At 44.0% G+C, this 27,457-nt stretch overlaps 1 protein-coding gene across 6 annotated transcripts in view; it reads left to right on the plus strand.

Moving 5' to 3' along the window:
- The window catches only part of ATG13 (autophagy related 13), a 65,604-nt gene extending 51,422 nt beyond the window's left edge, over window positions 1-14,182 (plus strand). For all 6 annotated transcript variants that reach the window (XM_073604298.1, XM_073604299.1, XM_073604300.1 and 3 more), the window contains 6 exons: window positions 2,390-2,517; window positions 2,601-2,721; window positions 3,211-3,288; window positions 5,374-5,481; window positions 5,612-5,737; window positions 9,941-14,182. In XM_073604298.1, the coding sequence (XP_073460399.1) occupies window positions 2,390-2,517; window positions 2,601-2,721; window positions 3,211-3,288; window positions 5,374-5,481; window positions 5,612-5,737; window positions 9,941-10,018 (639 nt within the window). In that variant the 3' untranslated portion in view covers window positions 10,019-14,182. The remainder of the gene's footprint in view (window positions 1-2,389; window positions 2,518-2,600; window positions 2,722-3,210; window positions 3,289-5,373; window positions 5,482-5,611; window positions 5,738-9,940) is intronic.
- Window positions 14,183-27,457: the final 13,275 nt, after the last annotated feature.

Raw genomic sequence — 27,457 nt, forward strand, 5'->3', positions numbered from 1 at the left:
GAAGCAATGTTCTGTAACCGTTTTTATGGCACCAGAGGGAATGCAAGGGTTATTTTCCCGAAGCTTAAATCCTTCTTTATGAAGTTGTAAATTCTTCATATTGGTTTTCATACCATTTTTAAATTTTATTTTTTTCCTTTCAAAATGCTTTATCGCTAGTCTTTACACAGACCTTAATGGAAACATATAGTGAGGGCGTAGGTTGGCTGTTACCGCTGAGCTCCTATTCCTAAAATTCTAGTTCTGTCTGTCATGCTGATCCAGTGGCTTCAGTATGCAGATTAGCAGACTTCATTTTTTTACTTTCTTGTTTGTGTGCTTGTGGGGTTGAGTTACTAAAATTTGGGGCAGCTGTGCATGAAAGCCAATCTGCTTTTGGGCTTGGTTCACACTGGGGCGACCTGTTGGCTGACTTAGCCGTCTGACAAGTCGCGCTCCATTCAGTGCAATGGAACGGTTCTAATTGGAGCGACTCAAGTCACTCCAACTTAGAAAAAGGTTGCTGTACTACTTGGGGGCGACTTTGGAGCGGCTTACATTGACCTTTATTAAAGAAGTCGCACTGAAGTTGCGCTGAGCGGGGTGGTTTCAGAGTCGGGAAACTTTGAAGCCACCACAGTGTGAACTGAGACTTGACTTCAGCTTGTTCAATTAAGCTTTTAATTCTGATAGCGACTGGTGCACCAAATTCAGGTAGATGTACAATGTGCCACTTTTACATTGTGGTGCAATGCTGCGCCAAATACAATAAAACATACCAAGCGTTCATATGTTACTAAAGTAGAGCTGATTAAGACCAACTGTCCTTTTGGTGTAAAGAGAGAACTTGGAGCAGACAGATTTTGCGACAGTGTCTCTCATGAGTTCTAAAAGTAACGCAGCGCAAGCCAAACTCAGTACAAGTTCTAGATCGGTGGATAAATTTGGCGCATTCTGCACCACTTTTAAAACACGAGAGACAGTTTCACTAAATCTCTCTGTGCCAGTCTTTGAGTGCCAGGGAGTGTGTTTTACCCAGAGCAACCAGGTTCTCTATTTCATTTTCTTACCTGTTATTGGACCTAGTAAGGTGGGATCTGATCAGTGGTTGTGAGCAATACAGAAAATCTTAGATGAAGTCCTCCAATTAATTATACACAACAGTCAAATAGCTGGAAATTTAGCAATAAAAATGTCATAACGCATGTAGTGCGGTCGCAGCCAGCTACATAAAGGTCTGGGAACTACTGTTAAAGCCAAAATTCTAATTAAGTTCAACTCCACTAAATATATTCTGGGTACATTCAAACAAAAGATGTATACAGTCTTAAGGTGGCTATACACATAGTGATTTATGATTTGATTTTGCTGCAAGCAGTCTATCATCCATTTGAATATGGATCAATGCAGCTGTATTCCATGTTTTGCGATCGTCTGGGAAAAAAAAAATTGCCAAATCAAGGTAATTACTGCTCCAGGTGGTATCGCTTGTGTTCACACCGTCCTAGTAGTAGGAGATGAAGGGTGCCGGCATAGCCTATGATTAAGCGCCTTTAATGGTGCGAAACGCGTCAGTTATCATCTGGACCTGTCTCTCTGATGTATGGATTAAGCTTTATTCAATAAAGGCATTATTTGGGAGTGCTGCCGTCCTTTTTCCATTTTCTGCTATTGAAATAAAAATCTATTGAAAAAATGATTTATCAATGATAAATGTAAATGGTCTATTAAGAATCATCACTGTGTTGATCTGAATTAGAGGTCTGAAACGCAAAGATATATGATCAACAAAATTCTGCCACAGCAGATCATCTTGGCAGTGTTAAAATTAACCAAGCTCCCTCTATTGATCGAAGAATATATCTTTGGTTCGCCTTTTTATTTGAATTCGATCATTTTAGTCGCACTGAATGATCAATTGTGTATGGCCACCTTTACAGTTTGTTTTTTTAATTTTTTTTTTTTTTTTTTTTTTTTTTTTTTTTTTTTTTAGAAAACAGACATGGCTTTAGAAGAAGAGCCTGTACTCTGCCAACATGCTGCAGAGAAGTACCCTTGCTCTTTGTAGTGGAAGCAGTAGTCTCTCTGCGGAGATCTGATACACCCCCCTGCTGAGCCAGACCTATAGCTGTGCTTTTTAAGAGCTTTTCTAGCAACAGGAGATAGCCAAAAAATCATTGTCAGGATTTAAGCCTTCCTCACACTATTCAAAATGTATACCTGTTGGAGAGACTTCCAATCACTTCTGCCTTGGTATGCAGTTTGGGTAAATCTCAATAGGAACACTGGCAGCCTGACACAAAATATACAATGTTGTCCCGCTTTGTAAATAATCACACACATCGTGTAGTAGTTAGAATCCTACTTTAATTATAAGACAACTCTTTCTAACTCTGGGTCCTCTCTGTAGATGATGGTACCAGGAAAAGAGGGCGGATTACCCAACATCACTGCCCAGCCTGCGCATGGTACTCAAGCTGAACGTGATCGGGTTCTCCTGACCTCCCCATCTAATGTAACGGGCACCACTTCCAGCAGGTAATTTATTTCACAATGTCGGATAAGTGTGGAATTTATATATATTTTTTTTTTTTGTGCTCATTCTGGCCTGTCTTCCACAGCGAAGAAGCTGACACCCCATCAGGAAGCAACACTACTGGACGAAGCGGCTCACCAAACAAGACCCCTCACATCCTCTTCACCCGCAAAGTAGGGGCCTTTGTGGACAAGTCCTCCCCACAGGTGAATAGAGTAGTATACTCGGTGCCGCTGTCTGTTAACTAAACTTTAATCAATCTCTTATAATGGCATTCCCAGTAGACGGTTACACACAGCTGAAATGCCTATATGCAATGGCTTTAACTGCGAAAGGATTTATAATTCCACTCAGCCTGTAACCTACACAGCTCTGCCATGCTTCATAACCAGAAAGTTGCCTGCACCGGTTTATTTACCGGTTCATCTTTACAGCTTCTTGTCACCTGCCTGCTAATTTGATCTGCAGAGTGGTGATGGGGATTCATTATGCAGTGAGCAGACAGGAAGGTAAAGTGCACATGGCCTAAAAAAAACGCAACAACAGTGCTGACACCATGTGGAGCCCCTTGCATCCTAAAAATCGCCCCCTTTTACCCCTTTTTCTACATCCAGACTATATACGAGTCTCAACTTCTCACAAAGCTAAGATACATCCCCCTGGATGACCCAAGATGGCTTTTTTTCTGTTCACAGGTCACCTATGCCAGCACCGATATTCCTTTTGCTGTGTTTGCACCCAAGCTTGCTGAACTTGAGGAGCATGACCCCATGGTAAGTTCTTAATGCCTACACCAGACCTATTTTCAGTCAAGGCACCCTTTAAAATTCTGCACAATCTTTAGCCATTCTAAAATGTAAAAAATGAAACTAATAGTTTTACAAAATGCAGCAATATCCACACATAAGACCATTAGTGGTAATTTATGCTTCCAAAGCAAATACACCTTTGCAGACTGGTATTGATCAGTATTCCATTGTTTCTCTTCTCCCTTACTCCTCTAATGTCACCCCAAAACAAGGGGCAAACAAGGATTCTGTGCAGGCGCCCAACATCCTCCTTATCGACCAAAGAAGTCCTTGGTTGTTGGAACACTAACGGCAAGAAGGTTGTAATGGTGCTCAATGAAAACTTGTGACTTTGTGTAACTATAAGGCAGGCTTCATCCACTTGTTGGGTTGGATACAGTTTTTGGGCAAATTGTAGGCATTTTGCCAAGGCACCCCTGTTGAAAGGCTGGTCTAGACCACAGTTAAAGTTATACAAGGTACACTTATGTTCCGGGTAACCCCACCCCCATATGGCTGCAATCACCTTCTGTATCGCTGTCCTAGACAAAAATTCAAGTGACTAGTAAAAGGCAGACTAAGTGCTTAACCAGAACCTCTGTCAGGTATTGTTTCTATATGTACTGCCTTAGTGGAGATTCATGCCCTTTTTATTATCCCAGTGACCACTATCACAAGTTCCATTGGAGACACCTGTTTTGATGACTAAGGCAATTTCCCCATGTTTGGGAGATTTCCTCTCCCTTCCTTTTGTGTCCCTGGAAGTGAAGGGAATCTCCCCAATAGGCCTTGGATACTGAAAAAAAAAAGACAGACAGGTCTTTCACCCCTTTTCTACACCATGCAAATCTAAAATGTAATGTTTGGGCTGGAGCTACCCTTTGAGTAAATGGAGAAAAAAGTTTAACCCTGCGCTTACCCAACAAAACAGCAGCTCACACAACAAATAAGGATTTTGTCAAAAATAAGTGCACAGACAAGTGTAGCGCTATAGATTTTTAGAAGCTTATGATATAACTTGTATAAAAATATGAAAAAGAAAAGTCTATGTCAATCCACAATATACAAAAAATTAAAAAATTAAGTCTCTGGTACTCTTCAGGTGTCTCTTCAAATACAAAGGACTGTTGTTAGTCCAAAGGGTATATAATTCCTTAATCACCACGTGGATAACACATGCAAAGAATTAGGTGTGATGGACCCTCCACATAGAAAAAGTGAAGGCTTACCAGAGGGATTGAACTCATAGGAACATACGTTCAATGAGTCAATATAGCTTGTATCACCAGCAGGCAATTAAAAGGAAGGACCTCCCAACTGGATGGCGACAAAACTCCAAATGTATCCAGAATTGTAAAGGAACTTTCTTTGAAATGGATGGCAAACCTTCCCATGGATCATCAGCTACTCCAGTGGTTCTCAACTCCTGTCCTCAGGACCCACGTGGCTTCTAAAAATCTATAGCGCTACACTTGTCTGTACCCTTTGAGTAAATGTGGTGATAGTATTCAGTTTTTGAAATTTATGATCAAGGTGGAGGTTGTGACATCACTTCCCCCTCCTCTCCACCTGGTCCAGTCAAAGAACCCCTTTTGTTTATTGCAAAAAAAAAAAATAGGTGGTGTTCTGTTAATGGCGATGGTGCCATCTGAAGCAGCTGCTCTCATAGAAACTAAGCAGGACCTGGTAGATCGCTGCTATCACTGTAATGGATCTGGTTAACAGTCATTTTCCAGCTTCCCCCGTGGTCCCTCGGGTATGAGATATGCATACTTGCATTTTGCCAAGCTTATAAATTAAGTATGCAATATAAATAATTCCTGATCTTTGGCATAATTTTTTCCATAAAATAAAAGAGATAAAATCTGATTTTGGTTTCTGGTAATCAAAAAATGTTGTGTTCATGTGCTGCTCTCCAGTTTTAGTAGTTTAGTTGTGATGATTTTGAAATTGGTTTTACCATGATTCTCTGTCCAGTTGGCTCCATAGGGAGAAAGTGAGTGAGCGGAAAGAGATCATTCTAATTCTGAGAGTATCCGTCTTCCACACTTCCTGCCTTTCCTTTTGTAGGTGATGTGTCCTGACAGTCCCGAGGACGTGTCGCCAGATGCTCGAAGCTTGCAGAGTTCCTGCTCCAGCAGTGAGGTTCCTCAGGATGACTTTGTGATGGTGGACTTTGTAAGTGGTTATTGACACAACATAATTAGAGTGCCCCAAAACCTGCTGAACGGCATGGTGTCCACAGAATATGCAACCAATACAGAAAATATAGATCCCCTTTTTTCACTGGTTTTCTTTTCTCTTGCAGCGACCAGCCTTCTCCAAAGATGATCTGCCCATGGATGTTGGGACTTTCTATCGGGAGTTTCAGAACCCACCGCAGCTGAGTAGCCTCTCCATAGACATCGCTGTGCAGTCAATGGCAGAAGATCTGGTGAGGACAGACCCTTATTCTACAAGCCAGCCTGATGGTGGATCTAGCACCTAAAGCTGTGTGTGGAACAACTCCTATTCCGTGATGCCCAGGAGGGTTCAGTAACCCAAGATTCCTCTGAGAGGCCAGTCGGCAAGCAGTAATAGTATTTATGACAGTGTAGTCACTCCTTGATATAGGATTATGCAAAATAAAGCAAGTGCTGCGTGTGCAACATCTTCAATGGAGCTGCCTCCTCTGTTGGGGATGCTAATGGAAAGAGAATGTAGTTAGATCATTTTGCTAGGAAAGGCAAAGTCCTACTTGGGACGGCATTTTACTTTTTTTTTTCCTAATTTAAGTTCATAAGGTAAAAGTTTTGCTGAAACTTACATTTGTTACCCTGCCATGCACAGGTAAAACCCATATTTGTTAAACGTTTTACACTACCCAAGAGTTTGTAATTCTTAGCCGGCTTGTAACGCAGACACCCCTTGCTAGAAAGCACAGCTAGGTCCTGGATCTCTACACAGTACACTTCTGAGCTGTTAAAGCTGCTTATTCTGTTTTCACCACACATAATGAGCTTCAGCATGTCATATAGAGCCTGCTTTATTTCCTGGCTGGAGGATGTCCAGCATCCTTAGCTCATTCCTCCCTAGCCCTGCTGTCTCTGGCCAGCTGCTTTCATTCACTGGATATCAGTTTTTTTAGTCATGGACGTTCTGCATCCCTTGTGGACTTTACTTTATGCAGTCTGCCTTGGACCACCCACTATTCCATTGAAATCCTTCCAACATGGAATTTTGATATTTGCATTACTCCTCCCAAGATCCAGCCAACTGCTTGCATTGGGGCTGAGCGCTCTTCAGAGGAGTACTGAGGCAGGGGCCTGTGATGCTTTTAGGAAGCTATGTACAGCACCCTTTCAGCCCCTCCCACCAGCCATGATCTATCTGCATTTCATAGAGAAGCACAGACACCCAGCAACTATGTCACTGGGTCTACAGCAGTGTTTCTCAACTCCAGTCCTCAAAGCAAAGCAATAGGTCATGTTTTCAGGATTTCCCTCAGATGAAACGGCTGTGGTAATTACTTAGGAAGTGAAACTGATCAAATCATCTGTGCAAAATAATGGAAATCCTGAAAACGTGACCTGTTGGGGCGCCTTGAGGACTGGAGTTGAGAAACACTGGTCTACAGTAAGGTATCAAATGGAAAGCAGGGAGGGTCAGGGGAACCTTCAGTATAAATGAAACTGCACCAGTTGTGCAGTTGACATTTAAAGACTAAGGGGATGATTTACTAAAACTGGAGAGTGCAAAATCTGCAGCTGTGCATGGTAGAAAATCAGCTTCTATCTTCAGCTTGTTCAACTAGAGGTCGACCGATATATCGGCCGGCCTATATCGGCCGATATTTGGCGTTTTTTACTTAATCGGCATCGGCTGATTGTGCTGATAAAAAAGGCCGATTGTAACTTCAGCCGTGACTTGCAAATGACTTCTGTAATAGAGTCAATGCAAGTTGCCTGTGGAGAGGATTCTCTCCTCCTCTGGGCAGCCTGCCAAGTCTGATAAGAAGATACATTGTATCTTTTCAAGTTCTTTTTATCAATAGACTGAACTCCGCGTGTAGAAGCTCTCAGTTTAACCATTTAAAGACTAAATCTTTTCTGACACTTGTTGCTTACAGGTAAAAATCCTGTATTTTCTGCTAGAAAATCCCTTAGAACCCCCAAACATTATATATATTTTTTTTAGCAGAGACCCTAGGGAATAAAATGGTGGTTGTTGCAATATTTTATGTCACACGGTATTTGCGCAGCGGTCTTTCAAACGCAATTTAAAAAAAAAAAAATACAGTAATGAATTTAAAAAAAAACTAAGCAGTAAAGTTAGCCCATTTTTTTTCGTCCAAAAGTTTTGATTACCTGTTTTTGTGTATTTAATATTTAAAGCGGAGCGCCGCCGAAAGTTTTTTTTTTAAAAGTCAGCAGCTACAAATGCTGCAGCTGCTGACTTTTAAAACATGGACACTTACCTGTCCAGGGCGCCCGCGATGTCGGCACCCGAGGCCGAAGCGTCTCTCCGTCCTCGGGTGCTGCCGCCTCCATCTTCGGTAAGGGAATCAGGAAGTGAAGCCGTGCGGCTTCACTTCCCGGTTCCCTACTGCGCATGCGCGAGTCGCGCAGCGCAATACGGATGGTCCCTGCTGCCTCTGGGACCCGTGTGTTTCCCAGCAGGCAGCGGGGAGGGAGCAGGAAGTGGCGTAAATAACCGCAGATTCTGCGGCTATCTATGCCGGAAGTGGGTACAGATAAATATACAGGTATCTGTACCCCCCTCCCCCCTGAAAGGTGCCAACTGTGTCACCGGAGGGGGGGAGGAATCTGATGAGTGGAAGTTCCACTTTTGGGTGGAACTCCACTTTAAGATAGTTTTTTTTTTTTTTTTCTAAATTATACATACAAGTGAACTGATCGGAGGTTTGTTTTGTTTAATGTTTAAATGTAAAAAATTTTCTGTATCACTTATTACTTAAGGCTGCTTTCACACTGGAGCGGGCAGGAGTTGATGGTAAAACGCTGCTAGCTTTAGCGGCGCTTTACCGTCATTTTAGAGGTGCTATTCGGCTGCTAGCGGGGCGCTTATAACCCAGCTAGCGGCCGAGGAAGGGGTTAAATGCGCCCCTGAAGCGCCGCTGCCAAAACGCTTTGCAGGCGCTTCGGCAGTGGTGCGCATTCATTTCAATGGGCAAGAGTGGTGGAGGAGCGGTATACACCGCTCCAAAGATGCTGCTCGCAGGACTTTTTTTTACATCCTGCCAGCGCATAGCCTCAGTGTGACAGCACTCAGGATATCACACTGAGACTGCAGGGGAGCCGTTTTACAGGCACTTTACAGGCGCTCTTTTTAGCCCAAAAGCACCTGAAAAATGCCCCAGTGTGAAAGGGGTCTAACTGTTAGATTTTATGAGATGAAGGAAAAAAAAAAAAAAATCGGCCAAATATATCGGCCCAAAAAATCGGCATCACATATCGGCCATCGGCCACCGCGATTTCTAAATATCGGCATCGGCCAGAGAAAACCCCATATCGGTCGACCTCTATGTTCAACTAACCGGTTCAGGACCCCCCTACTCTTATTGGGATGTTTTTTAATAAAAATATGTAGCAGAATACATATTGGCCTAAATTTATGAAGAAATTAGATTTTTTTTATTTTATTGGGCATTTTATAGCAGAAAGTTAAAAAATATTGTTTTTTTTCAAAATTTTTCAAAATCGGCCTTTTTTTGTTTATAGCGCAAAAAATATAAATCCGCAGAGCTGATCAAATACCACCAAAAGAAAGTTCGATTTGTGGGGAAAAAAAAGGACATACATTTTATTTGGGTACAGCGTTGCATGACTGCGCAATTGTCAGTTAAGGTAGCGCAGTACCGTATCGCCAAAAAATGGCCTGGTCATGACGGGGGGTCAGGGGTAAATTCCGGAGTTAAAGTGGCTGTAAAGTCAGTAGTTTGTTTTTTTTTTTTTTATATCTTAATGCATACTATGCATTAAGATAAAACCACCTGTGTGCAGCAGCACCCCCAACCCCCCCCCCCCCCAATACTAATACTTACCTGAGGTCCCTCTCTGTCCAGCGATGTCCACAAGTGTCTCAGCTGTCTCAGATTCTCCATTCTGATTGGCTGAGACACAGCAGTGGCACCATTGACTGCTGTTGTCAATCAAGGTCAGCTAGAAAATCGAGGGGAGGGGGCGTGGTCAGGGTTCTGTGTCTGAATGGACACAAGGAGCTGTGACTCGGCTTGGGTGCCCCCATAGCAAGCTGTTTGCTGTGGGGGCACTGAACAGGAGGGAGGGGCCAGGAGCACCGAAGAGGGACCTGAGAAGAGGAGGATCTTGGCTGCTCCGTGTAAATCCACCGCAACAGAGCAGGTAAGTATAACATGTTTGTTATTTTTATAGGAAAAAAAAAAAAAAAAAACGAGACTTTACAATCACTTTAACCTTAGACAAAAAACTTGGAAGCTGCTTTCTTTGCACAGCTGCACCAGATTTTGCACTCAGTTTTAGTAAAGCCACTCCCAAATATTCAGATTCTTGCAAAAGCCCAAACCCGATTGGTTCTGCTGACTGGGGGCTTTCATTTTCATGAATATAAAAGCCAGTCCCAGTGTACTTAAATTTTCACCCTCTGCTTTTCTCCACAGGATTCCTTGCCAGAGAAGTTGGCTATGCATGAAAAGAACATGGAAGAGTTTGATGCTTTTGTTGAATCTTTACAGTAAGATGAAGGACCCTGACCTTGGGAGGTGGTTCTGGATGATCTTCCATTGCCTGACCCCTCTGCTAAACTCAAACACTTCCCTGTTGTGCCCTGTCCTGTAATTCATTAAGGAACACCTTCCAGTCTTCTATAGGGGCATCCTTGCAGCCTGGCTGCTGACTTTAAGCTTTGAGCAGTGAAACATAGCAAAGCTTTTTACAACCTGCCTTGTATGCTGAAAACAGAGACTGTTCCTAAAACAAGGGTACAAGAGCCAGGTCCAAGAGTTGTACTGCTGGATATGGAGGCTAGATGAAAGCCAGAAGACGGAGAGCTGTATGGTGTACCGGCCCTTAGTGATCAGAAATGCACCTCTTATATCTGTGCAGTCTATTTGCTGTAAATATAAGGTCACAGACTGCCCCGCACCTTACATGTCCTACATGCATATGTACCATCCGCATTACGGTAGCACTACAACTGTACCTCCTCCATCCCTTCTCATTTGTTCTTTTCTCAGGTATACCAGAAAAAAAGTTTGTTTCCCCCTCCGATGCTCACAAAGTAGCATATCCACACGTTAATGACAATGCTTTCTTCTCTGTGTCCCCCTGATGAAGGCAGGCCATAGATGCAATTTTTTTTTTTTTCTGCAACCAGGGGTTGCAAAATTGCTTGATCTCCCCATCAACACAGTCAGTGTTGATGGGGGAATCCCTCCTATGGAGCCATTGTGTTCTCCCGGTGGGGAGGGAGCCGTTTCTGCTGGGAGAATACAGTGAATTTTGCTAACAGCTATATCAGCTGGCAATAATCGCCTGTACAAATACGACATACTGGTTATACCCAAGTCAATTGATGAATCTACTTGGGTACAATCAGCCTGCTCATAGATGGTGTGAATCTCGGTCAGTTTAGCATGGACTGGCTGAGATTTGAACCATCTATGGCCAGCTTTAGTTTCACTTTGTAACTTGGGCCTGACTTTATGACTACACCTCCCCAACTTTCATTACCCTGCCCATTTAGACTGACTCCTTGTCAGCAGGGCTTGGCTATGATATCGGGAAAGTCCGGCACCAGTAACAATGTAAACCTAAAGGACCTTTTTAAAACCTAAAATGGATATCACTGTCTGCACTGCCCTGGAGAGTTTACTCCACGCTGTGCCTACATTTTGCCTGCCATTAAATACAGGCCATGGTGTGTAGAGCCTGCAGTGCAGATCAGAATCCTCTGCAGCGCCGGCCCATCCATTGAGGGCACAGCCTCCCCTATTCTGGAATGTGGCTTTGCTTGCTTTGGCACTCCAAATGCTAGGTACGGTTGTAAGGCATAGCTCAGCACAATATAAATGTGCATTTTGTTTTTGTTTTTTTTAACAAAGTGGTAAGGCCTTACCACTACTTTATAACGGGGCCCTGAAATCATGGGGGGGGGCACAGAAAAGGGCATCTTGTTGTGCCTACTCTTATAAAATGACATTTTTTTAAAGTTTAAAATGGGAGTACAGGTTTACCTGAAGAGAATGAGAATTCAGACTGCCATTACATGTAATCCTTCCTTCCTTCTTCGATATTTGACATTAGTGAAGATGCAGCAGGATTGAGATCCCTTTCTTAGTATCACAAGGTCTGTGATGGCAAAGTTGGGTTTCCTGGTGACTTGGTCTTATCTGGAAAGTTCCAGTGAATGTTTTCGTCATCCACATATTACTGAGACATCAGTTTTGGGTGGAATTGGTGTATTAACCACAATGGGCCTCATTTATCAAAGTATATGAAATAAATGCTGTAAGCTCACTTCAACTCGTTAATTTATAAGGTGAGAATATTCTCATATTGTTCAGTTCACTAACAGAAATATCACTTTGCTGCCCATTTGTATACATGAAAATTGCAATTCAAGTCTTTAACCACCTCAAACGCTTTCTGTCCCTTATCTCCCCAGTAAACACTTTAACCATTTCCTGTCCAGGAAATTGTTTTTACATTTTCACAAATGTTAAAATATGTATATTTTGCTAGAAAATTACCTAGAACCCCCAAACTTCTATTTTCGGAAAGCGGAGGCCCTGGAGTATAAAATTGTGGCTGTTGCAATGTTTATCTTGCATAATAATTGCACAGCTATTGATCGAAGGCAATTTTTTTTTTTTTTTTTTAGGAAAAGACATTAAAATTTAATTTTACTGCATCAAAAGACGCAAAATACCAAATTTTTGGTAAAAATTATGTTGTATTGAGTAAATAGACACCAAACATGTCAAGATTTAAAATTGAGTGTGCCTGTAAAATGATGACAAATTATGGCACCTAAAATTGTCCATAGGTGACACTTCTAAGCCTTGGTTCACACTTGTGCAGTTGGCTCCTCCTGTCGGTCCGCAGCCACACCCCCCCGTACAGAAAATGTAAGAGATGCATGTGGATGCCATCAATCCTAAATCGCAACAGCCGATTCCCACAGTGAGAACCACACTGCACTTGCGGTTTCTGTGCATGCTGCAATTTTAAAAATAGAGCAGAGACCTTTTTCCTGCGTTTCAGAAGGCACGGCAGCCCATTCAAATGAATGGACTTCTGTGCCCATGCTAAACGTGGCTCGCCGAGCCGCGGAAGTGTGAACCAGGCCTAAAAGCCTTTACATGTTACCAATTGAGAGTTAATTGCGAATTATGGCTCTAGAAATATTGTTCTTGCAGCAACATTCACAGCGATACATCATGTGTGATGCAATCGCTATTTACATATACATACAGGACCTACACGCGCATTTACAGGCACAGGGGTGCTTTTAAATTTTTTTTTTTTAATTATTTTTATTCATTTTACACTATATATTTTTATTTTTTGCATTTAACTTTCATTCATCATAGAGGAGATGGGGGAACGGTTGTTCTTCCATGTCCTCTGCTCCTGGTCTCTTACCACTGGCGGTGGCCTCTCACATTGCTGTAAAAGTAATTGGGCGGTTGTGAAGCCACCCAGACCACTTTTACAAAACCGTTGATTGCTGGCTGAAAAATGATCTTGTAATATCCATTTTGCTGACAGGATGTTTTATATACATACAATGGTCTGCAAGTGGATAAACTCTGTTATTGCCAACCTAAAGCTAGCATTATTTTAAAGTGAACCTGTGTCCAAGCTACTGACATTCAAATATGTAATATATATTTATTATGACCAAGCAGTAAGCAAGCTTTTCTCACTGACCTCTGTAGCTGCAAGTACCATGGAGCGCTTCATTCTCAAATTGCACAGTAGAAGCACATTTGTTTTACTTTTTTTTTTTTATTTGTTTTATTAGTATTATTTATTTTTTCTTAGCTGCTTCTCCTCCTAGCAGTGATTAAGCCCCATGAAGCTTATACTGCTTCATGGGGCCTGCAGCTACAGAGGTCAGGGAGTTTTAAATGTAGAAAAATAATAGACAAAATAGGGTGTCCACAATGTATTCAGCTAATCTGTGAAGTGATCCCTATTTTAATTTTTTATTTATTTATTTTTTTTAACGGTTTGATTGTTAAACAGTAGTGAAAGCAGCACGTGATTTATGCTATTGTGAATTGAGCCTAGCTTGTAACGTCAGATGGGAGAAGAGCAGATTCCAGCTGTTTCAGCTGTCATTTGCAAATCTGAATCTGATTGGTTTGCGAATGAGCACCACGTACAGTTATAAGTTCCTCAACTTTGATAAATGTGATTCATTGTGGTAGGCTCGCTGCCCCCTGGAGGCAGACATTATAACTACAGCCCAGCACTGTCATCACACTACTCAATGCTGCCTGACTGCATTTGGCAGCACTAGTTCCTCTCTCTCTCTGATGCTTTATTTTTTTTGGCAGTTTAAACTTTCAATGTACATATTAAATACACTACATGTAATAACTAATAGTGATGAAACCATGATTGCCCAAAATGGTGACAGCAGAAAGCCTTCTCAGTTTGTACATGGATCTTAGGGAGCTGCCATGTACACTGTAGAGTAGAGAGATCTGCAGGAGTTAGGTTACCAGTCACACATCATTAGGTGTTTTGTAGGACTCAGTGGGGGGTTTAATGCTGCTACCCCTCCCCCCAATATACCAATCTCATACAGTGAGGGGAAATTCAGCACTGTTGTAATAAAAGAGATGTAATTCAGAAATGTATTATAAAATTAAATATATGTATTTACATGATATATCGTGTCTTCTTTTTTCCTTCAAAACTACTGGTTGCTAAATATCAAGCAAAATGCTTAACGTGTTACTAAACCCAGGACCCTGCATTCACTATATCTGGTCTCCCACAGTACACGGAACATGGGAATGCAATTATTTTAGTAATTATAAACTGCTAAATACCTTTTCTCATTAGCCGTATATAACAGTCTTATGGCTTCTATCAGTGTCGGGCCGAGCACTGGTTAAAGCTTGTAGGAAGAGTTTTCATTCTCCTCTGACTGTCCTATGAGGCTGCATGACCCCTGATCCTCTGTCTGGACAGTGCTGATTGGCCCTGTGCTGATCACATGCACTCGCCCAGAAAAAAAAAAGCAATACACACCAAAAACTGAGCATGTGCAGAGTGCCCCCAAAGCTCTATGCTGTCAGGAGTTTGATTGAGGAATGTGGAAGAAGGGGAGGATCAGAAAAGACAGGATCGAACATTTTACACAATGTGGAGGATGAACACCTTACGTTCCATTGTGAGTATACAAAGCATGATTTACTGCATATACAGACTGATTTTACTGTTTTAGGTTTAGATCTAAGGGAGCTGTTTTACCTGCCAAACAATAGGCATTGCTATCCAGCCAGTCCTGAGATTTACTCAGCTCTGCCACAAAACACAGCAAGAATCATTACACCATTTTCTTTGATACAGTTTTACACTGTTGAAGGAATACAGTGGTGTCCTGCCTCCACCCTAAACCTGCTGACTAGACTGTGAAGGAGAAGCAGCAGACTGATGAGGTAATCTTTCTGCTCACTTACAGCTGGCCGTAGATGGGTCAGTTTTTTGTCATTCAACCAGTTGTCTCAATTCCTCAATCCACACACTTGATGTGGATGGGGGAATCCTCCACTGAGTCATTGTATTCTGACACTGGGGAGACTGCCCTGCCTTCAGAATACACAGATCAGCACTGCAGTCTATAGCTTGCAGTGCTGATCAAGTGAGAAAATACAGACAGAGTGGTTGAAATGAAGTCGATTTTGTAGATCAACCTCTGTTCAGTGGCCACATATGGATTGAAATCTGGCCAGTTCCTGCTGAACCGGGCAGATTTGTGTTTCAATGGATTTTTATTGTTTTTGAAAAAACAAACATGCAAGGAAGACATGGGTCTGAATAAGGCACCATATCATATATAAAAAGTCATGTGTATAAGGATCATCACGCAAGGTCAGTTTATGTAAAGAGTACAAAATACAGAGTTCCGGAGCCCCCCAATCGTTACATACATTAGATTCTCGAATGAGGCATGAACCAGATTCCCATCAACAGCACAGCAAGATCCAGAAATAAATTGCTACCACACATGTAGATGAGGACATATAGTTGATAGTGAACTACTGAACTGGCCAAATTTTGATCCATCTATGGTCAGCTTTACTCTCTCCACCTATCGCCATATTTGCATACAGATCATCGACTGGCTCCAAGTTGTCCCCCTTCCTCTCCCAGGCTGCACACTGCTGCAGTGTTATGCCCGGTACACACGATCCGATTATCGGACGAATGATCGTCCGTTTTTTTTTTTTGCATGCTAATCTCACGTCGAATCTGATGAGTTTACTAAAGTCAAAATTCCCGTACGACAGCATAAAAATTCGGAAGTGATGTCATTGTGTTGTAATGCATTTGTATTGCATTTTCGAACGATAGGTTTACTGATTAAACGAAAATCGTACGATCTGGCATCGTACGAAAAACATTTCCGTGCATGTCCAATAGAATAATATCGGATGAACTGTCCTGATCGGCTCTCGAAAGCTCTGTACTAACGATCCGATTATCGTACGATCGACTCAAATGCTGCATTTTTCGTACGATTTTCGGATCGTGTGTACGGGGCTCTAGTGTAGATTGATAGTCGAGTTTAGTTACTTGCATTAAAAGAAAATACATGCTGCAGAGAAGGACCCTTTTGCTTTCTGCGTGGAAAGAGTGGCAGTAAAATGAATACCAATGGTCAACAAGACAAATAGAGAGAGGGCGAATCTTCTCTCTATCTCTATAGAACCAGACAGCAATAAAAACCTAGAAAGGGTTACAACACTTCCCTACTGCATCTAAAACTAGAAGGAAGTTCTATTAGACCAGGGGTCCTCAAACTACGGCCCGCCAAGGTCTTTTACACGGCCCTCCCGGCCTTTCGGGCACTGGAGCCCCCACAACGGTCCGCCCGGAGAGATGCTTTCCTTGCGGACCCCGCTTCATAGGGGGAAACGGTACCAATTTCGGGCACTGTCCAGAGTGGGGGCGGAGACACAGAGCCCGCTCCAGCGCGGGAAAGCTTCACAAGGATTCTCCTCGCGGCTGCCTGTTCATAGCGGTAAGTCCCGCGGCGCTCTTCTCACTAATCCCCGTGCACTGGACAGGCTGGCTGCATTACTGGGCACAGACCACGCTGCATAGCTGGGCACAGGTCAGGCTGCATAGCTGGGCACAGGTCAGGCTGCATAACTGGGCACAGTTCAGGCTGCATAGCTGGGCACAGGTCAGGCTGCATAACTGGGCAATGGAGAGGCTGCATTACTGGGCATAGGTTAGGCTACATTGCTGGGCACAGATCAGGCTACATTGCTGGGCACAGATCAGGCTGCCTTGCTGGGCACAGATCAGGCTGCCTTGCTGGGCACAGATCAGGCTGCCTTGCTGGGCACTGGTAATGCTGCCTTGCTGGTCACTGGTAATGCTGCCTTGCTGGTCACTGGTAATGCTGCCTTGCTGGTCACTGGTAATGCTGCCTTGCTGGTCACTGGTAATGCTGCCTTACTGGGCACTGGTCAGGCTGCCTTGCTGGGCACTGGTCAGGCTGCATTACTGGGCACTGGTCAGGCTGCATTGCTGGGCACTGGTCAGGCTGCATTGCTGGGCACTGGTCAGGCTGCATTGCTGGGCACAAGTCAGGCTGCCTTGCTGGGCACTGGTGAGGCTGGCTGCCTTGCTGGGCACTGGTGAGGCTGGCTGCGCTGCTGGGCACTGGTGAGGCTGGCTGCGCTGCTGGGCACTGGTGAGGCTGCATTGATTTGGCCCCCCAACAATCTGAGGGACAGTGGACTGGCCCCCTATTTTACTGGGCATAGGTTAGGCTACATTGCTGGGCACAGATCAGGCTGCCTTGCTGGGCACAGATCAGGCTACATTGCTGGGCACAGATCAGGCTACATTGCTGGGCACAGATCAGGCTGCCTTGCTGGGCACAGATCAGGCTGCCTTGCTGGGCACAGATCAGGCTACCTTGCTGGGCACAGATCAGGCTGCCTTGCTGGGCACAGATCAGGCTGCCTTGCTGGTCACTGGTAATGCTGCCTTGCTGGTCACTGGTAATGCTGCCTTGCTGGTCACTGGTAATGCTGCCTTGCTGGTCACTGGTAATGCTGCCTTGCTGGTCACTGGTAATGCTGCCTTGCTGGGCACTGGTCAGGCTGCCTTGCTGGGCACTGGTCAGGCTGCCTTGCTGGGCACTGGTCAGGCTGCCTTGCTGGGCACTGGTCAGGCTGCATTGCTGGGCACTGGTCAGGCTGCCTTGCTGGGCACTGGAGAGGCTGGCTGCCTTGCTGGGAACTGGAGAGGCTGGCTGCCTTGCTGGGCACTGGTGAGGCTGGCTGCGCTCTGGTGAGGCTGCATTGATTTGGCCCCCCAACAATCTGAGGGACAGTGGACTGGCCCCCTATTTAAAAAGTTTCAGGACCCCTGTATTAGACTGTTCAGTTTCTGACTACTCTCAGTTTTCGCACAACAAACATGTAGTTCCAAGTATCTTTCACAAGATGGCGACATTGCCTCCAAAATGCTTTTATATAAAAACTTGAAAGCACCCTTTATGTTTGTTCCAGAAGTTGCCAATTCTGTTTAAACAATGGCCATCACATTCACCAGTATCTGTAAAGAAGATCATAAATGTTATGACGATAGCATGCATATGAAAACTGCAGCACATTTGTACAAAAGAGCAGTGAAGGTTTCAATTTACAAATACCATACTGGTGACCCCACAATAGGGATAAAACTTTTTTGTGGAAGGGAGTTTAATAAGACTCGTGGCCACTCATTAAAATTAGAAGAAAAGAGGTTTAACCTTAACCTCTCTGGCGATATGATTATTTCAGATTTTTGCGTCTCAAAGCGGTACAAATATTTTGCATAGAAATTTGGCGTTTTATATTGTAGGTCTGTAATTCTTAGCAATAACACACTTATATCTGTCCACCTAGAGTCTAGTAGATATCCCAGGTATGATGAAGTTTGAAACATAAAATCATAAATTATAATATAATAAATAAATAATTTAAAAAAATAATAATATAATAAAATAAATTTCCCCACGATTCACTATCGCTCAATTCTGCAAGTGTTCTAATTTACTATCGCTGTTTTCTAGCTGGTCTAAAGCCACTTTTGACGTAAAGGGACACTTTTTGTTTGCTATGGACAATCTTAAGTTTCTAGGCAGAAACAACAGTATATATAATATAAAACTGCATGCAGGGCATGAGCCAAACACTGGGGACAAAAGGGACAACAGTGTACTGTATGCGTTATGATTTTTCCATTTTTTTATTTTGCCGCCAGGCTCCGCCCCCGTGCGTCGCGACGCTCGCAGGGAACGGAGCCTGGCACGGAGAGGCTTCGGGCACAGGACGGAGCCCGCAGACAGCACAGGGGAACATCGCAGGATCCTGGGGACAAGGTAAGTATACCGCACCAGGATCCTGAGATGTAATCGCGGGTTACCGCTAATGGTGCTGAAATTTAACCCCGAGCCACACTCGGGAATACCGTCAGGGAGGCTACACTACGTAGAAGGTTCTTTACTGTAAGAGCGGCAAGGATGTGGAATTCACTTCCACAGGCGGTGGTCTCAGCAGTGGGGGGGGGGTATCGATAGTTTTAAGAAACTATTAGAGTACCTGAACGACCACAACATGCAGGGATATACAAGGTAATACTGACATATAATCACACACATAGGTTAGACGTGATGGACTTGTGACTTTTTTCGACCTCGCCTACTATGTAACTATGTAATGTGGGGGGGGGGGGGGGGGGGTGTCCAAGATGACCACTGAAGCAGAAGCACATTGAGAGAGCTCCGGTCTAATCCGCAATCTTTGATCTGATTCCCTGCAGATCATGGGCATATCTCCCAACTGTCCCTGATTTGGAGCAATGTCCCTCCTGTCCCTCATTCCTCCTCATTTGTCCCTCATTTTGGTCTGATCTATATAGATGTTTTTAAAATGCACTTTTTATCTATCAAAAAGTGTTTTCCAGCACTAAACCTTTCATATGATATCTAAATTCCAAAAGCCAATATAAAAGAATAGTAGTGGTAATAAAGCAATTGTGGGTTTAACCAATCTTGTTTTTTTTTTTTTTTGTACAATTCTCCTTTAAGGGGGCGTGGCAGGGGGTGTGTCCTATGCCTGCATGCTTTTGCTGATAGGTGTCCCTCATTCCCATCTCAAAAAGTTGGGAGGTATGCACAGGTCACAGCATAATTCCAGTACCGGGTCTGATCCCTGTGCCGATTATGACCAGCGGCAGACACTCTTCATTCCCCGTAACTCCAACAGCTCATCAGCCAGCAGGGTGGGAAAACTTTCCGCCGTGGCCGCTAATATGGTGACCCAGATGGAGGACCCTGAGCCCACTCAGTTAGAACAGGCTAACTTTGCAGGCAATTATCACATGCCAAACCACCCTCACGGGTAAGATTGACTCCCTGCAACTTGATATTGGGCTAGTTCGGAAGGACATGGACAAGTTTCGCACTCATCTAAAGGAGGTCGAGGGTGAGTTGGAAAACATCCTCCACGATCACACTGCACACTCTTAAAACAAAGGTGAGGGTGCTTGAATTGAGGGCTGAGGACACGGAGAATTGTAACAGGAGAAACAACCTACGTATCATGGGCCTGTGGCACTGGGCCAAGATGGCTGCTCTGACAAGATGGATGCCGTAACAAACTGGTTGCTTCTGACAACATTTTTTCACTTCAAAAGTTCCAGTAGACTTTTGACATTTAAGAGTTTCCACCACCTGCATCTAACCCCCTTTTCCTCCCCCTCTCTTTTCCTGTTAGGGCAGTTTAGCAGCTTGTATCGAAGATAAGACATATCAGTGTGAAACTGCAAATGTCACTTGCCAACAAGCTTTTAGATGTATAAGAAATGTTTATGTAAAGGAAATTATACTTTTTGACGCAGTTGCTGATATTGATATATATATATATATATCTATCTAGATAGATATAGATATATATCTATATCTATCTAGATATATCTAGATAGATATAGATATATATCTATATCTATATCTAGATATAGATATATATATATCTACACACACACACACACACACACAGTTTGTGCTCATAAGTTTACATGCCCTGGCAGAATTTATAATTTCTTGGCCATTTTTCACAGAATATGAATGAGAACACAAAAACTCAATTTTGGTCTCATCACTCCAAATGACTTTGTGCCAGAAGATTTGAGGCTTGTCTGTGTGCTGTTTGGTGTATTGTAAGCGGGATACTTTGTGGCATTTGCATAGTAATGGCTTTCTTCTGGCGACTCGACCATACAGCCCATCTTTCTTCACTTCTTGATTAGAGTTTGAACACTGCTGATTGGCATTCTCAATTCCTTGGATATCTTTTTATATCCCTTTCCTGTTTTATACAGTTCAGCTACCTTTTCCCACAGATCCTTTGACAATTCTTTTGCTTTCCCCATGACTCAGAATCCAGAAACGTCATTGCAGCACTGGATGAAAGATGCAAGGGTCTGTCAGGAGTCCAGAAACTCATTGACCTTTTATACACACTAATTACAAGCAAACAGATCACAGGTGTGGATGGTTACCTTCAATAGCCATTTAAACCCCTTTGTGTCAACTTGTGTGCATGTTATTAGGCCAAAATCACCAGGGTATGTAAACTTTTGATCAGGGTCATTTGGGTAGTTTCTGTTGTGATTATGATTTTAAAAAGAGTAAACACAGTTGGTTGATGATAAATGGCTTCAGCCAAACCCTAACCATGAGTGAAAGAAATGTAAATGAGTCCGGAAAAGAAATGAGTCCGGTGACATCGATGTCCGTGACTTCACCGGATCGCCGACGGAATTCCCTGAAGCCGGCGGAGAGGTGAGTACCGATCAAAAGAATTTTGATCGATCAAAAAAATTAATGATTAATCGAGGAATTAATCTTTAATTTCCACAGCCCTAAAATATATATATATATATATATATATATATATTGTGTTGTAACTGCCCCCCCCCCCCCCCCCTCAGGGGCACTTGGCCTTTAGGACATGAGTCTGCTGAGTCCCTTTCGCTAGCGAATTATAAGATTTGTTTTCCTGGAGTCTGTGTCCGCAGTCTATCACTGGTTTCCTAGAACTGTTTGCTGCTACAGGCCCAGAGCCTGTGGCCTTTACCAAACGCCTGCTCCGCTCAATCCTTACACAGGCACAGTTCTTGTCATTCTGCGTGGTGAGGACACACAGGATGCCTGTGACCCTCCAGGAGCGTGCGCCCCCCCCTCCCCGTGCACCTTTTATGCTAGATCTCCTCGACTTTTGGGATTGGGACTTAGCCCTTAGAGAAGCCAGAAAGATGGATGCCTCACGCTATGAGGCAGCAAAACTCATGATATTCCACGATTATTCGTGGACACTCAACGGCTCATATGCTCCTTCGATTATGTTAAGCTCAACCTCCCCAATAGGAAGATCATATATAGTATGCTTTTCCCCGCCCGGCTGTGGGTACAAGACGGGGAGTCAGTCCGATTTTTCACATCCCTGGAGGAAGCATTGCAATGGTTGGAGAACCCGCCTAAAGGGTGATAGACTTGTCTTTCTTATCTAAAAAAAAATGCTGAGAAAAAAAAACAGTAAGCATTTTGCAATCTTTGTATATCTCCTCAGTGTTGGGCTAAGGATTTTTTGAGTCTTTTTCTATCATTTAGGTTTGGTTGTTGTTAACTGTACCAGTTCAATCCCAGCTTTGTTTCATGGTGACGTTTACTAGGGGCTATACACCCTCCAGACTCATTGCCTTATTTTACTGTGGACTGTAAGGTAATGCTGTATGGCCTGCTGAGCTGCCTGTTTGATGCCTCTATCTCTTACTGGATACCAACTGACTATGATTATCGTTACCTCTTTAAAACTTAGACTAAGCCTATGTAGCCCACATTACTACTGGTGACGCGTCTGTGTGGAATTACTGAGAGAGAGAACGCTGTTTCTTCGTTTGCAATGTGGTTAAAGTACTGTGCCGCCAGAACATTTTGGGTGAATTTGGATCTGCAAGGATTATTCATCCTTTTTTTCTTTCAGGCAAACTTATCAAAGAATAGATTAAGGTGTTAAAACACAGTTGAAGAGGTTGTAAACGCTCGGAAAAAAAAAAAAAACCTGTAAGACAAAGGCATAATGAGCTAGTATGCATTGCATACTAGCTCATTATGAAATACCTTAGAACCAAGCCCTCCAGCGGTGCCCGGACACCGCTGAAACGGCTGACATCTTCCCACTTTGAGTGGCCGGAGCTGCAATGTCACTCCCACGCATGCGCTAGGAAGCCGCATAGTAAGCCGGACCTTCAGAGTGCATGTACTGATGACGTCATTGGCTGCATGCACTCTGAATATGTTTTAAACTGTGCAAGATTAGGAGATATTCACAGTACCTACAGGTCAGCTGACCTGTAGGTACAAGTCAAAAAGATTACTTTACTTCCACTTTAACTTCTGTGTTCCACTGTTTACAACTCCAATTGGCAGTTGCCATATAAGTTCTTGGGGGGTAGTGTGGGGTGGGGGAATCATTATGTTGTTGGTTTTATTTCGTTTTGAGGCACATGGTTTTATGTCATACCTTTTGGTCAGCGGGAGCTGCTTTCTCCTGCTGGCATATACAGTTTATGTTTAAGTTCAGATTTTGGGGAATGATGATTATTCTCTCGACATTTTCACAGGTGAAGATCCGGAGACTTTTTACACTAGATGTAAATCACAAATGGCCCCCCTTTTAATAATTTCTTGGAACGTTTGAGGCTTGAACTCCAAGTTTAAAGGCTCTCTCATGTTTACCTATCTAAATAAGTACAATCCACACAGATGCATACTGCAAGAGACGCACCTTACAGGGAGCAGGGTGCCGGTGTCTTGTCAAATACAGTCCCCTATCATATAGTGTCTGCCCTGTACTGCGCAGGCGCAGTACGGAGGACAAACGAGACGCCGAAAGTCTCCGCAGTTCAACAGCTGATCATCAGCTGTACACGGCGCCTGCGCTTTTATTCTCACCCTATGTCCAGGTTCATTCCCTACTATCCAAGTGGACATAGAGTTAGAATAAATAGTTGCCGAGCTCAGCGAGGCCGTGCCCGAAGCGTGGCGAGCAAAGCGAGCCCGCGAGGGGCCCTCTTACACAGCCATCGCTAAGAAGTGCCCAAGCGCCGTGTACAGCTGATGGTCAGCTGATCAACTTCGGACACTTTCGGCATCTCCTTCTCCTCCGTACTGCGCAAGCGCTGCGCCTGCGCAGTACAGGGCGGACACTATCCGATAGGAGGACAGTTTATGTCAGAACACCGGCCCTTAAAAAAAAAATAACCTGGGTAGGCACATATTAGCAATCTACTCACACCTCCTACTCAAGGGAGGGGTCAGTATTCTGATTCACAAGGCCCTGCAGTTTAGTTTCCTGGATCTTCACCTAGAGCCTGATGGGCGCTATGTTCTCATGCATGCTATTTGTGATAACATTGAGATGGCAATGGCTATCCCCCCCCCCCCCCGGCTAATGTTTCCCTACTACATAAATTGGCACCAATCCAGGTGTTTCATTCCACGGTTAATATCCTTTTGGCAGGTGATTTTAATATGCCCCCAAACCCCGGGGTAGATAAGCTCAATCCTGACCCTGCTACCGACTCTCCCTTGTCATGGTGGGCCGAGACTTTTGGGTTGTGTGGCGTGAAAGCAGCCACGGGAGAAGCATTTTACTTGCCACTTTGCAACCTATGCTACATACTCCAGGATAGATCTGATTTATGTTAGTGACCCTCTCCTCTCCCATACACAGGATGTAACCATCCTGCCTCACGGCATATCAGACCATGCCCCAATGTTCCTCACACTTCAAACGGACACTGGTCCAGGTCTCTCACTTCTGGGTCGATGACAAAAGGGTGGCTCCGGGAATGACAACAGAGCTGTCTGATTTCTGGGTTCATAACAAAGGTACTGCTACTCCTGCTGTAACATGGGATGCTTTTAAGGCCCATGCGCGTGATCCCTAACAAGCTGCTATTGGTAAAGTTCGCAAAGAATCTGCTCTCTCCTTAGAGGAAGCTGAGACAAGGGCGCAGGCTTTGGAATCCAAATATGTAGCAGACATGAAGGAATTTACATAGATCTGCAAATGTTGTACAAGGAAATAGCTGTGATGCATGACACTGCCTGTAGGAAGCTTCTCCCGTCCCAGTCGCAGCAGATTTTTGAGCAGGGTGAGAGGACGGGTTGATTTCTGGCTTGGCTGGCTAGAGAACGCTTCACCACATCACATATAGCCAAAATTCTAGATGAGAACGGCTCTCTGTAGTCAGAACCGGTACAGATTAATGCCCAATTTGTGCAGTTCTATAATAAACTACACCCAGCAAAGGTTGAATACCTTTCTGGACTCCATAGATTTTCCAATACTCTCAGATTCGGCTAAGCGGAGTTTAGATGGTCCAATCACGGTCAAGGAGGGTCAGGTGGCATTTACCTCGCTCCAAATGAATAAAACCCCCGGGTCCAGATGGATTATAATTAATATAATTTTACAAGACTAATGCCAAGGTTATAGTCCTGTATTTCCACAAGCTGCTGCAGACTGTGCTGGAGGAGGATTGTCTCCCGCCATTAATGTCCGAGGCTGTGATTGTTGTTGTGCCCAAAGCCGGCAAGGATCCTGAATTATGTGCATCCTAAAGGCTAATCTCCCTCATTAGTGTGGATGCCAAGATATTCACAAAAATTGTGGCCAACCGCCTCAACTCGGCAATTCTGTCTCTGGTACATGGAGATCAAACTGGCTTTATGCCGGGTAAGGGCACCGACATCAACCACTGCCGTCTGTACACCAACCTTGCCTATATTGGTGCCAGTGGGTCTCCTGGAGTCATGCTATCTCTCAATGCAGAGAAGGCCTTCAACTCTGTGGAACAGGAGTTCCTATGGAAGGTGCTCTCAAAGTTTGGCTTCGGGCCTATATTTGTCTCCTGGATACAGCAGCTATACAGGGCTCCTACGGCTAGGGTCTGAATAGATGATACTCTATCCCCATCCTTTAGCTCGCAGAGGCACCAGACAGGGATGCCCGTTGTCCCCTGGTCTCCTTATTCTAACGATAGAACCTCTGGCAATCCTGGTTCGCTGGTCCTCCGCAATAAGGGGTCTTCAGGTAGGCCCATTAACAGGAAAAAAACTCTCCTTATATGTAGATGATGCCCTCCTGTACTCACCTGATGCATCTAATTCCCTTGCTGTGGCTTTGGGGACTATGGATCAATTTGGGTATTTCTTTGGTGTCAGAATTAATTGGAGCAACTCACTTATTTTCTCTTCCCCAATCAGCCTCCCCTTCTATTGCCTCATCACCCTTAACCTGGGTCTCCAGATTTCGCTACTTGGGGATTGAGATTCAGAGGGATCATTCGCTATATTTAGCTGACAATGCGTACCCCGTTTTGCAGAGCAGTTAGCCCTTAGGTGTCAGACATGGAAGTCTCTTCCACTCTCACTGGTCAATCTCCTCAAAATGACATTCCTCCCTAAATTTTTATATGTTTTTCGTAATACCCCGGTTCAAATACCTAACTCCTTTTTTAACAAGCTTGATGAAATTTTGACCACCTTTATCTGGGCGGGATCCCGCCTACAATTGCTAAATCCATATTGCAGCTGCCCCTGTCTCTTGAGGGATTGGCATTTTCATGTTTTCATCAGTACTACTGGGCGGCTGTACTGGTAACCATACGTTAGTGGTTCGCCCAGTTGCAAACCAACCCAGCTATGAATTTGGAAGCTGCCATAATAGGTTCCTACTCCGCATTAAGCGATCTGGTGTTTAGGGGTCCGAAGGCACACCCCATGATGACAATACTGATGCGCACAACAGTCAAGGTGTGGGGACAGGTATCTGCGAAGATGAGTGGGGCTAATGCCATCTTTCCTCACACCGCATTTCCAATCCATCCCTGACCCTAGTCTCTGGGCCAGGTATTTCAAGAAGCTGCAGCACATTATGCCAGAGGGACAATTACCACCATTCGATAGTTTAAGTGCCATGTTCAATCTCACTTTATGGATGTTCTTTCGCTATTTAAGGTTGGGACACGCAACTCAGTCGCAGTTCCCTACTGAGGTAACAGTGACCCCAGCTGTGGTGGAGCACTTCCTAATTTCCAGCAATGCAGACCAAATTATTTCATCCCTGTATCTTAGAATTTCCAGCAGAGATACCGGCAGGGTACCTGTTTGTTTCATGTCTGGAAAGAAGACTTACCCAACCTTACTACTGAGGATTGGGAAGAAGGGCTTCAGCAATATATTCCCCTGGTAATACCAGCCAGAGACGGGTATATCCAACTCAAATTCCTCCACAGGGCATATTATACCCCTCAGAGACTTCAAGGATATACCCTACTCAGTCTGACCAATGCCCCAAATGCCGCAAACAGATCAGAACCTTTATGCATGTTGTGTGGTCCTGCCCCCTTATCCAGGAATTGTGGCAAGCGATAGTGACAGAGATAAAGTCAGTGGGAGAACTCTCCTATAGACATGGACCCCAGGATACTTCTGGGTATCTGTGACCAGTTTCCTGCAATATGCACAAACAACTTTTTGTTTTTTATGTAGCGTCCTATGCTAGAAAGGCCATCCTGTCTAAACTGAAGCAAACAAAGCCCCCCCCCATGGTCTCACAATGGAGATCCATGGTTGACTCTGTTCTACCCCTATGCAAACTCACCTGAATGATCTGAAAATGCCCTAAGAAATTCAATAAGGTTTGGGGTGCCTGGGTGAAGGCCTGATCCTGATGGCACTATAGGATCATTTTTTGCATAGTTGTTACTATTGACATAGACAAGTTGTCACTCTCCCAACTCCTAACCCCTGGCTTTTCCTCCCCTACCCCCCTCAGGATCCCTTACCTTTAATATTCCTG

The sequence above is a fragment of the Aquarana catesbeiana genome, linkage group LG11, assembly GCF_042186555.1.
Source record: "Aquarana catesbeiana isolate 2022-GZ linkage group LG11, ASM4218655v1, whole genome shotgun sequence".
In the NCBI taxonomy this organism is placed as follows: Eukaryota; Metazoa; Chordata; class Amphibia; order Anura; family Ranidae; genus Aquarana; species Aquarana catesbeiana.